The following is a 14,607-nucleotide window of genomic DNA, read 5'->3' on the forward strand; positions in this document are numbered from 1 at the left end:
GACATGTCCAGGTACTGCAGGAAAGAGAGCAGGGGGAGAAAAGCTTAATAGCAGCTCCTTAAACTCCCTGGGTTTAAAAATCCAATCTCTAAATTCATCTCAGTACAGCTGGGATGACAGACATTATCAGCACTTTGCTAGCCTTCATTTGAGACCTGTATTTGGAGGTTCGACTTTGTATTTATATAGGGCACGAACATCAGTAGAAAAGCGTGATACATCTAGAAATTTGGAGGGAAAGACAGACTTTCCTTACTCAGGGAAAAAAGAAAAGAAATTGAAAAGGAGAAATGTACTTTCCTGCTTATTCAGCATGAGCTTTAGTCACTTTTTTCACTAGCATAGCATGAAAACCTCAAGTCAATAAAAATATGACTGTGAATAAATTATTTTAAAATAATGATAAATACATTTAATATCGAAAACTGAATTATCCTACATAGTAAAATAACCAAATACATTTGAACATTCATGTCCAAATACAAGATATTTCAATGTTGCAAACAGAAAACATCCTTCTTTTTTTCTCCTCCCCTTTTTTAAAATTATAGACCAAAATTGTTTCTTGTTACAACACCAGGCTTTTATGTGGATGCTGAAACATTCATCATCCTCACAAAAAGTTTTTAAAATATAACAGTTTGCTGTATTTTCATCTTATCAAGAACTACTTAAAAAAACAAAACGAACCATACCAAAACAACAGTGAATAGAAACTGCAAGTCCCAAAGCTTTTAAATTAATAACCTACAATAATATTAGTCTACAGAGAAAGCAATTTCAAGAAATACAGGGTGTAGTGCTTGGTGCACTATAGATAGCTTCATTTTAGATTGGAGAGGAGGGGGAGGGGAAAGAAAAAAAAACGGCACAGAGCTTCCCAATTTCTCCCTACGTTTCCCATCAGGTTTTTTTGACAGGGGAAGAAAATGTTCTTTCAGAAACATTCACATCCTTACTCAAAGTACTTAAGTCTTGAAGAAAACCATAGAAACTACTAAAGAAAAGCCTTCTGAAGTTTTCTAATAAGAGGTATAGGTCAAAGAATCTTACCCCTATTTACATAGGACTGTAAAAATTGTATGCAATTCAGCATTTATTTTCTAGACTAGCTAGACAGCGAAGAAATGGTTTTAAAATATCAGAATCAAGGATCAACACTTATCACTTAATGCAGTGGTAAACCTAGGTTTAATAACCTATTGAGAAGCCCCACTCCATCACAGAATATTCTGTCATGAGTTATTTGAAAATTCCCAGGTTTTGTTTCATTAATTAGGCACCATACTTAACTAGATGGACAACACAAATATTTGCCCCTTTAGCAACACATTGAAGTACTGTATCAGATAAATCATAATAGATTCAACTAAATGGACAAACTGTTCTAAGGATTTAATTAATATAGATTTGAAAGTTGAGGGGTTTTGCACAAAAGGCAATGTGCTCCAAAAAAAGATTCTACATACCACCCTACACACCACTAAATTGCTGAAAGATTTCAAAGATCTTCAGGGACAGGAGGCTTTAACATTAAATCTCACTATGTGGCATTTTTAAAACTGAGTAATCTAGATAGAACAATTCTGCAAGAATTTCATTTAAACCAGCCCTCACAGCTGGAGAACAGTTTGAAAAAATAAATTGCATAGCAACTACAAGATAAATAAAAAAGACCTGACACCTCAGAGCTTTTTAAAAATGAGCTCTGTGAGGCTGAAGCCTTATAACTGAATGCTGGACCTGCCGAAACAGCAACTGGACTCTCTCCGCTGAGCCTGCTCAACACTTTTGCAAGTTCTTCACTTCTTTGGAACACACACTAACTAGAAAAATTTAATCCTGAAAATACACGAAGAGTAACAACTAAAGGTGCATTTACTATGTGTCTGGAAGACCATATTTATACCAACAGCTATCTAATTTTGACATCTTCTGTTCTGCCATGACTCCTCTGGAAGTTCCAGAGACACAAAAATTCTGCCCATATTTGTCACAGGAAAGTTTTGGGTTTAGTAACTTAAGAGAGTTTGTCAATTTCTCTTTAAAAAGGGAGGATATAGACAGGAACAAAGCTGAGCTTCTTAGAGGACAGAAAAAAGGATACATGCATGGAACAAACCATCTAGTTTGCATGTCCATTACGTAAAGTATTATACAAATAGAGGACAACTTTTGGATTTCCTGAGCTATCTGCACATCTCATTTACCCCAGTGAGGGCAAAATTTTTCCAACGGAAGATGCAAACCATTCAGTCCCTGTACTTGGCAACCTGCCTTTTGCTTGGAAAAGGGAGAAACAGAGCAGGGTAAATATTGCCTCATGTCACACTCCAAAACAGACAACCATTTTCCCCGGTGGTGCCAAACCTCTATTCAAGCCCCATGCTCCAACTTCCAGCAATCAGTCATGCCACTGCGGCTACAGACAGCAAGTTTAGCTGCAGTTTTCAATGCTGCTTCCACTCCAGTGAATGGGGACATTATTGCACGTATCAAGTGCATATACCCACAGCAAAAGGGTACAATCCACAGACCTCATTGAGCATCAATCAATTCTGAATTATAAAAGAAATTACACTGCCACACAATACTTCTTTATGATATAGAGCACAAAAGGTGCTTTGTTTGCAGTTACACTTTACGCTTTTAGCCCTTCACCAAAAAAACCCTTGTTCTTCCCATCGCACCATTTTTGCAGGAGCTCATCGCTATCGGTATCGGTGGCCTTGTGCATTTTACAAGCAGTTTCAAAATTCTTCCTGGGTTTTTCCTGGGGTGTGGTGGTGGTGTGTTAATTTCTTATAGATACCAATATATTTTTAAATTTGTTTCTTGTAAAAATAATTTTCAACTATATTCACAATGCTGTGGTCCTCTTCTTTTATTAGCCAAGTCTCCCTTAAGCAGCAGGTCCCCTTCCACATCTTTAGGCTTATTTCTAAATACTTTTTTCCGTCAGGCTGAGAGTAGATATACATGGCTCCTGTATTTAACCAGTGCTGCAACAGTTATCTAACTTGTAATGGGTAGTAATCAGACAAATATTTCTTCAAGAAACTTGGCAAACAGCTTCACTACAGACCTTTTCTAGTACTCTTACATTTATATCCTAACTGCTAAATTGTAATTATAACAATACATTGTCTTAAATTTGAAATACTAGTTCAACTTATTAGTGCAACAGCATTTTAGGAGTGACATTTTTCAAAACTTGATAGAGAAAGCAAATACAGCTGCTAGTTAGATTAAGACATGGTCTGTTCCTTCCAGTCTGAAATGGAAGTTAAACACGTAACAAAAATAAACCATCACCAAACTCTGTTGTCTTGCCACAGGAAAGAGATTGTGTGGAAACCACTTTAAAAAGCAGACACACAAATCCCACACTTCTATAAACAACTTTTCAGGATCTCTGAGAGGAACTTCCCTTGGAAACTAAAGGAGAAGAAACAAACTGTGAAGTGCCTGGGCAGCAACTTGTCCAATGTAGGTAAAATCTCATGCAAATGCATCATGGCACGTTACCACAAACACACTTGAGGACTGGGACACATAATTACTAGGCGCACAGAGTCAATGTAAACTGTGTAAGCCCTCCCATGGTGGTCAATGACTTCACCGAACAGTAAGGAAGGGGGTATCCCAGACATATTTGCAAAGAGCACACCTGGTCACAGGGATCACTGCCACTGGCATTCCTGGAGAAAGGAAGTACTTTTCCATCATGAAAGTGCAAATAGTAGGAATGCAGTATTAATATTGAATGCATTCCTACTTAATTTCCATAGCAACCAACGCATGATAGCCATGACATCAGCAATTCTCAGCCATAGGATGTTCTGTAACAGATTTAATTGTTATATCAGAAATTAACCACCAATGCTTTTATAGAAAGCTAGAATCCTTGTGGGCAGAGTCCACATGCAAAGTAACATAAAAAAAAGCTCTAAATAAAATACTTCCAGGGGCTGTCAAATAACACTTGTCACAAACATTTTTAAAAATAAGTATTGCTTATATTAACATTTTCAGAAAAAAAAAAAAAAAAAAAAAAAAAAAGAGAGCTGATGGCACAACAAGTAATAAAAAAACCCCCACCAAACAGCTGCCCTCTTCAACTCTGGGCTTTATATTCCCTTTCACAGATGGTGATGTTTGGTACCAATCACAAGTCAAACAGAAAGCAATCGGCACAGGAACAAGTTAAACTGGCATATAGCAAAACACCTTTTGAACAGGAAAAGTGCTTGAGAAACTTTATTCTCTTTCAAAATTTTAAACTTTTTCCAACTTCGTCTAAAAAAGGAACAACTTAAGTTACTATATCAAGTGGTTTTGGTGAAGCTGTCCTACTCCCTTCCCCCAAACACACACAACTGAAATTGCTCCTAAGAAAGCATCAAGGGCTGATGTATCAGGTCAGAAACAAAGCAGATCCAACATCTGTGTCCTAGTACAAGAAATACTATCCTGATCTTCTTTCTTTGTTTTCATTTCTTTCACAAATACTAGGCTGACTCAGTTTTCAAAATTTCCAAGTTCAACAATAATAGCTGGCAAAAATAAAGATCCTTCACCAGAACTCCTCCTACCAGCACAACTCACTCGAGCCAGTTCTGTTTTTCGAGCCTCCTAACATGCTGCTACGGTCTCTCTTCCAAACAGGCGCAGCAAACACAAATCACTGAAGCTCCCTCTGTATCAGCAGATGTTCACATGCACTGTTTTATTTGCAATAACAGATGAGGTTCTTCAAATTACATTCGAAACGAGATGGACATGGGAAATGAGCTTACTGCAAGTCTTAGCCAAGGTGTCCCGTGCTAGGGAGCCAGCTGCCACTGAGGGAAGCACACCAGCATTTTCTTGGTGTTTCTCCTAGAGGCAGTGCCATTCTTCCTTCTTCCTCTGTGTAAGTACTATTCCCACTACAACTGGAGTACTATTTGTAACTATAAGACTGACTACTTGGCATCTGCATGAGTAGATGTACTTCTGGTATTGCTCAAGAATTAAAAAGCCTGAGCTTCACAGTTTCACAGTGAAATGCTGTCTGGCAACTAGACATAAGCTTAAATCCAGAAAGCCTGGATACGTCTTAAAACTGAGCTACTTTTCCACTGACTTCTGTAAGATTTACATTCCAATGTTCAGTAATTTATTTTTTCTTTCCTCTCTCACACTCATGCTCCTGTTTTTTCAGTTTATCGGTTTGAAACAGATGTTTGCTCAGACAAAGCTGCAGAAGCACAGGCAACAGAAACTCCATGATTAAGTATCAACAAGCAAACAAAGCCCAATTCTGCTTAGTCAAAGCTACAGGTTAGTTATGACACTACACATGTCCTTAGGGTCCCACTTCTTCCACTTCCCTAGGTCACCAGAAATAAAAATGTCTCATCAACCTGCTAAAGCCCCCCAAAACAGGAGCTCTAACAGCCTAAAACTGCTAAAGGTCTCCGAGTAGCCTGGATGAAAAGAATCTAAGTCTAAAAACAAAGCAGTATCTATAACAGTAGTTCTCTGCATCTCTTCACATCGTACCCACCTAAGAGCCACACTGTGCATTTCACTTACTGGTTCCCTCAGTGTGAAAAGAAACATCATTGTTAGGGAATAACAAACATTTCTGGTTAGAATCATAGAATCATTTTGGTTGGAAGAAACCTTCAGGATCATCAAATCCAACCATAACCTAACTCCAGCACTAAACCATGTCCCTAAGAGCCTCACCTAAACATCTTTTAAACACCTCCAGGGATGGTGACTCAACCACTTCCCTGGGCAGCCTGTTCCAATGCTTGACAACCCTTTCCGTGAAGAAATTTTTCCTAATATCCAATCTAAACCTCCCCTGGCACAACTTGAGGCCATTTCCCCTTGTCCTATCGCTTGCTACTTGGCAGAAGAGACCAACACCCTCTATGCTACAACCTCCTTTCAGGTAGTTGTAGACAGTGATAAGGTCTCCCTTCAGCCTCCTTTTCTCCAGGCCAAATAGCCCTGGTTCCCTCAGCTGTTCCTCATCAGACTTGTGCTCCAGGCCTCTCACCAGCTTCGTCACCCTCCTGTGCACTCTCTCCAGCACCTCAATGTCCTTCTTATAATGAGGGGTCTATACTAGTGAAGATAAAGTAGCAAATCTCAATACAGCACACATAAACGCTATATTCTTCGTGTTCTCATGAATCTCTAAAATGAGGTAGAGAATGAACACAAGAGGTTATGTAGGACAGCACTTGCCTCAAGGCAGGATCCACTTCCACAGCTACACCAGAGAGGTCAGCCTTGAAGTATTATAACATTTCTGTAAGTAGAGATCAACAGGGGACCAACCTTCCACCCTGTAGCTTACGTGCCTCACTGTTAGAAAGGGACATTGTTTTGCAGAGTTGTTGTTCATGTCTATCCTAAGTTTCCCTTGATGAGGCTTAAACCCACTATTTCCCCTGGCTCCTTTACAACTTAGTGTATACTGGTACATTTAGGTTTTCAGTTGTTCACTCTAATTGGCAATTCCTACTTTTCCAGGAATTCAGCATTAGTAAATAAAGTTAAAATTCTACTAAAAAAAAAAAAAAAAGAAAATCAAGTGTTGATAGCACGAAGTTTTATAAACACACTGCACAGGTGCATATTGTATCTTTTCTTCAGGTCCTGCAAAAAATTCAGTTTCCACTTGACACTGGAAATCTCAATTTAAAACAAACAAACCAACCAACAAAAACAACAACCAAAAAAAAACCAAACCGCACACCCAGAATTCAAAAGTATAACCCAAAGAAAGCTTTTTATTTCTAATACCTAAATTACATTTAAAATAAATATTTCTGGGAGGACATCCAAACCATTTTTATGTCTCTAAACATTAACAGTCATATATTTAAAACAATTTGAAGTTTATTAAACAATTTAAGAATTTGACCTTGGCCAAAGACACAAGAGTTGTAAAACTGAGTAAGCAGCTTCATTTAAAACTTCTCGTTTGCACAGTTATTCAAACAAAACTAAGGGTTGAACACAAGTGTGAAAAATTTAAAGATTAGAGATTGCATTACATTCTTCTTAATCATAACAAAAATGCATAAGAATTTATTTGAGGCAAGTCTCACACTTTCTGTTACAATTGCCATTCTTTTATAATTAGCTGTCTTACAGCTTTTATTCCTGTGTTTTTAAATACTTCAAGATTTAAAAAATGTACCTTTGCTTGCTGCTGGGTTAGCGTTCAATAGGAATGGTTATTGTTCATTGCTAACATCAATTCATGCCTTAAGAGGTAGGGATTTGTGGTGTTTCATGTGTAAAGCTGTGCAACATTTCAGAAATCAGCAGATTTGTCACATTAACTTCTTAAAAATGCTTAACATAGTTTCCAAAGACTATTCAAGCATATCAAGCTTTCATAGTCAAAAATATCACATGCCTAATTTAAAGGCACTACAGCATCGAAGTGTTGGTAAGCCCTTTCACAGCTACTATTATTTCAAACTAGGAGTGCATTTAAGACATAAAATAAAAGCCACAGTTACCTGTGCTGAGTACCAGTACTTTCTGATCTGGAAGAACAGAATGGCACGCAAGCTGTGTTTACAAACTGATTCAAAATAAGAAGTTATTTTTAATACGAGATTTATAAATTAGACACTAAGCAATAAGATTCAATAAGTAAATTCCAAAACCAAAGAGGACAACTGGGCAGCTATCAGTGGTGCAAGAGCACACAGTGAAGCGACAGAAACGGCCTGCTTCCCACTGATGGTGGATTCAGCAGAGCCTTGTGCATCCTGGTGACACAACATGTGTGTGGGGCCTGGTGACACAACACGCAGCTGGGTCACAGAGACCCCAGGGCTGCAAACTGACACTCACAGGTCCCAGTGAGGACACTCTACAGGACTCAACTCAAGTTGTTTCCTTTTCTTCTGCCTCTGCTCAAATGCAGAGCAATAGTGTCCTCCAAACACCTCCCACCAAAGCAAGCGCTAGATAGGAAACAGTTGAAGGATATTTACCCTGAAAAGTCAATTCTTTTATGTGTGAATATACAACTGTATGCATATAACTTCTGTTTGTCAACACTAACACAGAAATCAAAGTTCAATGGAAAGGCTAATTCAGATGATATCAGGCATTTAACAGCAAATCCTGGACTCCAACTTCAAAAACACAAATGTGGTTTCTTACTCTTCTATACAGACTTTTTTAACTGATATCTTTAGTCTTCCAGGCAGAATAAACAGAATATAATATGCAAGGAAACTTGCAGGCTACAGGCCTTAGATACATTAAGGTCAAAAGAGGCTGACCACCAAAAACATGAAAGAATAAGACTAATTAAATTAATCTAAGATATATGTGACTGTTGCATCTTCTAGAACCACAGGTGGGAACCAACTATTAATATTCCATTTAACATGTCCAGTTGGTTAGAACCACCAAGAAAAGAACTTGCAAATGTTTGATTTGTTTGGTTCTGTTAAGTAGAGGGAAATGACCTAATTTTTCTTATATAAATTTCACAGGCCAGTTACGCTAAAGTGCATTTGAATGAATAAAAACTACTTACCCAGAGGGACATTCGAAAAGGCATTTCAGACAAAGGAAGCCCTAGTGTCAAATATTTTAGTCATTAAAGCATGGAACAGCTGCATGTTCTCAGTGAGGTAGTGTCTGGACCAAGAAAGCAAGTTTGAAAATGTGTTTGTCAATGAACTTCATTTTTTGCAATTACAATGTATAAAGATTATGTAAAAATACACCACAGCACTGATAAGCATGGCTGTCATGTCTGTTAGAATAATCTGCTTTTGAACAGTTTTAAATACAATGTCTCAGCCTAAATCCCTTATACATTACATATATCTGGCAGAGTTTTTCCCCCAGAGAGAGGAAACACGGGAGTTACTTTTTAGTTTGTTAGGACACTAAAAGAGAATTCACCCCAAAAATATACTTCTACACAGATTTTCCAGCAGCTATGACAGTACCCCATTTAATGACAAGGCAACTCTGAGTACATCTATAAAAACCGCAATGTATCATGTCTCCGCACCACAGAAGTTAGGAGAGCAATACCATTATGATCCAAATAGAACAGCAAAAGTTTGCAAGTCGCACTTGTCTAAACACAAGTTTAACATCCTTCTCATCCTTTGCTGACAGCCAGGCACCTGTCATACACATTTGGTCGTACGCTCCAGCATCTGGCTCTTCTTCCAATGCAACTTTAGCCGATTCAAAACAGTTTGCACAGCAAAGCAGTGTAGGAAAGTCAGTAGCCATCCCAAGGCCCTATTTTGAATGTGTCAGATTAGCAACTCAAGCATGGTTAGATTTCCAACACAGTGAAGAGCTATCTGTAAATACGCCCTATGCATACTAAGATGACTGAGAAAATACAATCATTAGCTCATTACATACAACACAGCCACTCCAACTAGTGGAAAAACACAGACTGTTTTGTTTTTAAAGAAGTGCTATTGCCTACAAGTAACAGTACGCGCCCAGGATTATCACCGCCTCCGAATTTATAAGCACAGCACTGGAGAGAACCAACTGTGCATCAAATCCACTTCCCTGAATTTTAAAGTAACAAGTTAATAGGAATTTTTCGAATGCTTTCCACAGAGCATCTTCTCTATCAAAATTAAAACAATCCACAGATTCATCAGATTTGCTCAAAATCCAACAGCACACTTACGGACTTCCATGAACAATAAGGATCAGCTGTGTAGCACAGAAAGAGCTTCAAGAACTGTGCTAACACAGAAAACCTTTCAATAATATTAAATCTGTTTGCAGTACAACATTCTCAAAGCACAATGAGTGAGCAGGTACTGAGTCCCTGCCCAGCTCTAACAGAATGAAGCCTGCAGGCAGGATGAAATCCTGTTTGCAACATGGCTTTCAAAGCACTGCCACATGTTCTGTAATATCTGAAAAAGGATAAATCTGTGCGAGCACTCTACAAACACCCCAACTCTGAACAAAATATAAATGCCCAAAGGCAAGAAGTTAAAACACACATGATCTTAACACTGCTTTAAAAGAGTGACTTATCTTTCACCCAAGCTTTTATCTTTCTCTTTTACAAGAGAAACTGAGAGCAAATCTTCCCTAACTGCATTTGCACGAGTCTCCTCTCTCCAAAGAAGGAATGTTAACAGTATTACCTGAATAAAATAGCAAGCATTAGTAGAAAAAAAAGCCCTGAACATCGCTGCTGCTACTACATTAGCTTCACTTGTTTTACTTTCATATCGAAAACCTTAAAGACAGCCATAAAGATACTTGTTAACAGTTCTGAGGTCTTCGCAGGCTATAAAGGAAAAATTTTCATAATTCCATGCAAAAGCCAGACCAGTGTTTCCACTCAGCTATGGAACAGGCTGCCCAGAGAGGTGGTAGATGCCCCATCCTTGGAAACATTCAAGGTCAAGCTGGATGAGGCTCTGAGCAACCTGATCTGGTTGAAGATGTCCCTGCTCAATGCTGGAGGTTGGACCTTTGAAGGTCCCTTCCAACCCAAACTATTCTGTGATTCTGTGCTTTCAGCTCCGAAGAATTACAGGCAATGATTTTTAGAGGCAGACCATAAAGAATATGGACAGACGAATTCCCCACAGAAACATATTCAACTGTGGTTGAGCAGATATGCAACGGCAATGGGACTCTGCAATTCCCACTTAGGAATTTTAAGAAAGTGAAGATATTTTCACCATGTTTCAGACTTGAATCAACCATTTTCCCCAAAATACCTCAGGTTATTCTGCTCCATTGAGGAGCATCAGGAAGAAAAATCACCTCACCAGTTATTTAAGGACATAGGCAACAGAATACTTTTCCTGGAATGCATGAATTTCCTAATAATACCCAAGAACAGCGTGACAGGATACTCTCCTTCAATAGCTCAAAGTTCTATTCTTTTTGCCAGCAAAATATAGTACCACCCACTAAACCGATGACTCTACATCTGGTTTATCTTGTTCGCTCACAATAGTAACATACTTCCTGTCTCTATCTATTAAACACCAGTTAACACCCACTTTGCATCCCTAGCCTAATAAAAATTGCCACTACTGCTCATGCCACTACTGCCCATCTCCAGGCACAGTATTTTAGAAGATAAATTCTAATCAAATAAGCTAAAACACCTCTTAGTGTCAAATCGTTCTGATTTCAAGTTTTCATCTCAGTGCAATGTCTTAAAATATTAATAGTCTTCCATTCTGACCAAATCAAGAAAATGTAGAGATGTGTTTACTTCAGAGTATTTTTTCCAATGAACAGATTAAATTAATTCAGTGAATTTCAATATAAAGCAGACAAATAATGGTAGAGAAGTGCCATTATGATGACAGGATGCAAAGACTCACCCATTTCTATGGCTCTCCAGTACAGAATAGGCTAAAACCTTTTTTGACTTTGGGTGCATGTGCCCAGAATAGGTGAATGCTTAATTTAAATACAGGAAGCATTTGTCATTATAAGTGCAAGTCCTGACAGAGTTAAAAAGAAGGCAGTCTTTAAACAGCAAGAAGTGGTTCACACCCTTTGCGTTCAGTAAAGAACTGAAAATGTTGGAGTAAATGTCTAGCAATCAAGCATTTTGCTTTTCAACCTGTGTAATGGCTAAATTGCTAAAAAAATAATGATCCTTAAGCTAACAGCTCTGGTCTCTCCTACATGGTGTCAAACTTTAAACTAAGCTTGAGCTTCCACAGAGCAGTTACTCACATTCAAAGCTGTGGGAAAACACCACCTCAGTTTAGTATTGGATCATAGTTCCTTCCTTCTAGCAGAAAACTAATACAAGACAAAGACAAATAAGCAAGCAAGCAACCATAATAAACTAGAAATGTTATATACGTTTGAGTCTATGTAAAAGCACACATGTGCAACTACAGTATGTTAAAGTAGGGCATGAATTTAGAATAAAAGTTCTCAAATTTATTATATAACTGCACATACCCATAGCTTTACAAAAAATATGTAACAGACAGTTTCAAGAGTTCCAACTACCAACATCACCTGTATAACTATCAGAGATAATTACTTTAATTATAATACAGAAAAACTAATAAAAGGTCCCTAGGTGTCAGAACCATAGACTGTTTTCCTTATGTGTAGATATTTGTTAGCTTTCCGTAAGTGTCATCTGCTTACAACCTGTCGTAGAGTTAGCATTAGTGTGCTTTGAGGAAGAAAGCTTTTGATTACAAAGGGGCATATGCAACAAGACACCTTAAATTTCATAATTATTTTTATTATTATATTTTGCAATTGTTACTATTAGTTATTATTCTAAAATATTAACACAATATTCTTTTCTTAAATAAAAGGGAAGTAGAAATGGTGACACAAAAGAAAATACCTACTTATAATACTCTAATAATTTGGAAAGAGTTGTCAGAATTCAAAGAGCTAATTTCCATTTCACATGCATCGAGAGTCTGTAATACACACACACACATACACAAAATCGTAGCACAGAAGCCACTCTCAGAGGTTAGCAAGTGCTTATAACCTCAAGCACTGGAAGGAAACCCAGGTGTTACTTGCAGTGTTCTCAACGATCAAAAGGGAGGAAGGATTCCTTTCCAAGCACAACTCACTGCTTACCTGACAAGTCAAATCGTAACTGTAACTCCACTTTTATCAGAAAGAACCGAGTACCTTTCCATGCAATCCAAGACGTGTATCATTTCTGCTTTTCCAGAAAAATGAAGACAAATTTATATTACTCCTTTGCCTAGCTGCATGATTTATTTCAACTAGATAATAATGTAGGATATCTCAGACAGTGATTTTCCAAGGGATTTGTTACGTGAATCATCTGGCTTTTTTTTTTAAAAAAAAAAAAAGCCACATCCTTTGCAATGAGAGCTGACTGTAAAATAGGTCAGTGTGTAATGAAGCATACCCCTGGCTTATGCTTGCCAATAAAAAACCCAAATAATAATTCATGGCAAGAGAACCTCACAGATATTGAAAGAAAGGGAGAAGCTCTTACCTTAACAGGAAAGCTACACTTGCCAGTACGAACACCTTCTTCGTCAGTCTGCCACTGATGAGGCCTGCTGGCCTCTGGGACATAGACATCTTTCTTTCTCCTAAAGCTTTGCCGTAATTTGTTCATTTCTCAGATTTTCACGTCCTAGAAGAAGAAAAAAAAAAAAAAAATAGTATTGCCAATAGGCACCAAACCACATATTTAGCCACTTTGGGTCAACCACTATCATGACAAATGTCCCTGTGAAAAATCTGAGCTTCAGCAAATATGACTTCAAATCCCTGCAAAAGGAAAATATTTTTGGACATAGAATCAGAGAAAGACAGATATTCACTTCAGTGTGGAAAACACAAATCCACATTACTTGTTTAATATCTTTCCACAGCAACTGAAGCATTAGACCCAGGAATAACTATTACTCTGAGCATAAGGTTACCTAAAATAGCTGACAGGGAAGCTCAGAAGAGTGATGCACATGAAAACCTCCCTCCACAAATCCACACTCCTACCTAGAGTGACCAAGCAGGACATCAGTAGCACAAGCTTACAAGGCACTCATGCAAGGCAAGGATTCATAGCCCAAAGATTGCTCCTGAAATTAGGTGCCTGTGCTGTTCTTTAAGTACATGTGACAGGTTTATGCTTTTACTGAGGGGCACAGTCCAGCCCTTGTTTAGTCTAGTCGTAGAAGTTCATACATTTCAATGAGAAATGCACTGAATTGACTTCCATGTCCTGGGTAAATTCTAAAAAATTACACACTCCTACCTCTTCACAAGAAGATGATAGTCCTGCAATTACACTTCCAAAACTCAGAATTAGATGCTTTTTATACACTATTATCTTATGTATTCGTTTCTATATACTACCTAAACTACCCTTTAGACATACTCGCTTTTATTAGATTCAAAGTACAATTAGCTGAGAAGCCAATCAAATAAATTGCTTCTAATAAAAAGACTCAATATTCAGCTACAGAAGAAAAATCATATGGAATACAATGTGGGGAATACAGAAAACATTCTGAAATTTCTTGAGATACTGTTCTTCTTTTCTGAAAAAAGAAACTCACTTACAAACATGACATCTCATTTTAAAAGGAAAAAAAAGACATCACAGAATGCAACACAGCAAAATTTAACTGCTTATATATGCTTATGTCCCATTAGATTAACTAAGAGGCAGAATACAGATGTTTCTGGGTGTCAATAGGCAGCCTTTGAATGAAAGTAACCTTAAAAGCAGTTTGAACACTATTTTCAACCCCGAAAAGATCTAGTGTTTTCCAGTCAAAACTACTTGATATAGGTGAGAAAAAACCAACACATTCATGTTTGCAGTATCTTGCATTTGAGAAGCTTAAATGCCAAATGCAACCATTTCAAGGCTGAACAAAAGTCAGAAATTAAAAGCATTACAGAAAATCACTGTCCAATACCTACTTCTGATCAGCTAAATTAAAAATATTGAACTGTGTTATATCTCATGTCACAGTCCAGCCATTCCAAGTAACAAAGCAGTGTGAGTTTTGTCACTGACTCCTCAAACCTTCCTTCAGCTACTGGCACTTTCTTCCTCAAGCTGTAAGT

General features: G+C 37.8%; 1 protein-coding gene across 5 annotated transcripts in view; it reads right to left on the reverse strand.

Annotated features, from left to right (window-relative positions):
- Nucleotides 1-13,582, reverse strand: part of NUMB (NUMB endocytic adaptor protein) — a gene marked incomplete at its 3' end in the record, with an annotated part of 36,117 nt that extends 22,535 nt beyond the window's left edge. For all 5 annotated transcript variants that reach the window (XM_080345736.1, XM_080345735.1, XM_080345733.1 and 2 more), the window contains exon 1: nt 13,019-13,582. In XM_080345736.1, the coding sequence (XP_080201862.1) occupies nt 13,019-13,144 (126 nt within the window). In that variant the 5' untranslated portion in view covers nt 13,145-13,582. The remainder of the gene's footprint in view (nt 1-13,018) is intronic.
- Nucleotides 13,583-14,607: the final 1,025 nt, after the last annotated feature.

Source organism: Nesoenas mayeri (genome assembly GCF_963082525.1).
Source record: "Nesoenas mayeri genome assembly, chromosome: 5".
Taxonomy (NCBI): Eukaryota; Metazoa; Chordata; class Aves; order Columbiformes; family Columbidae; genus Nesoenas; species Nesoenas mayeri.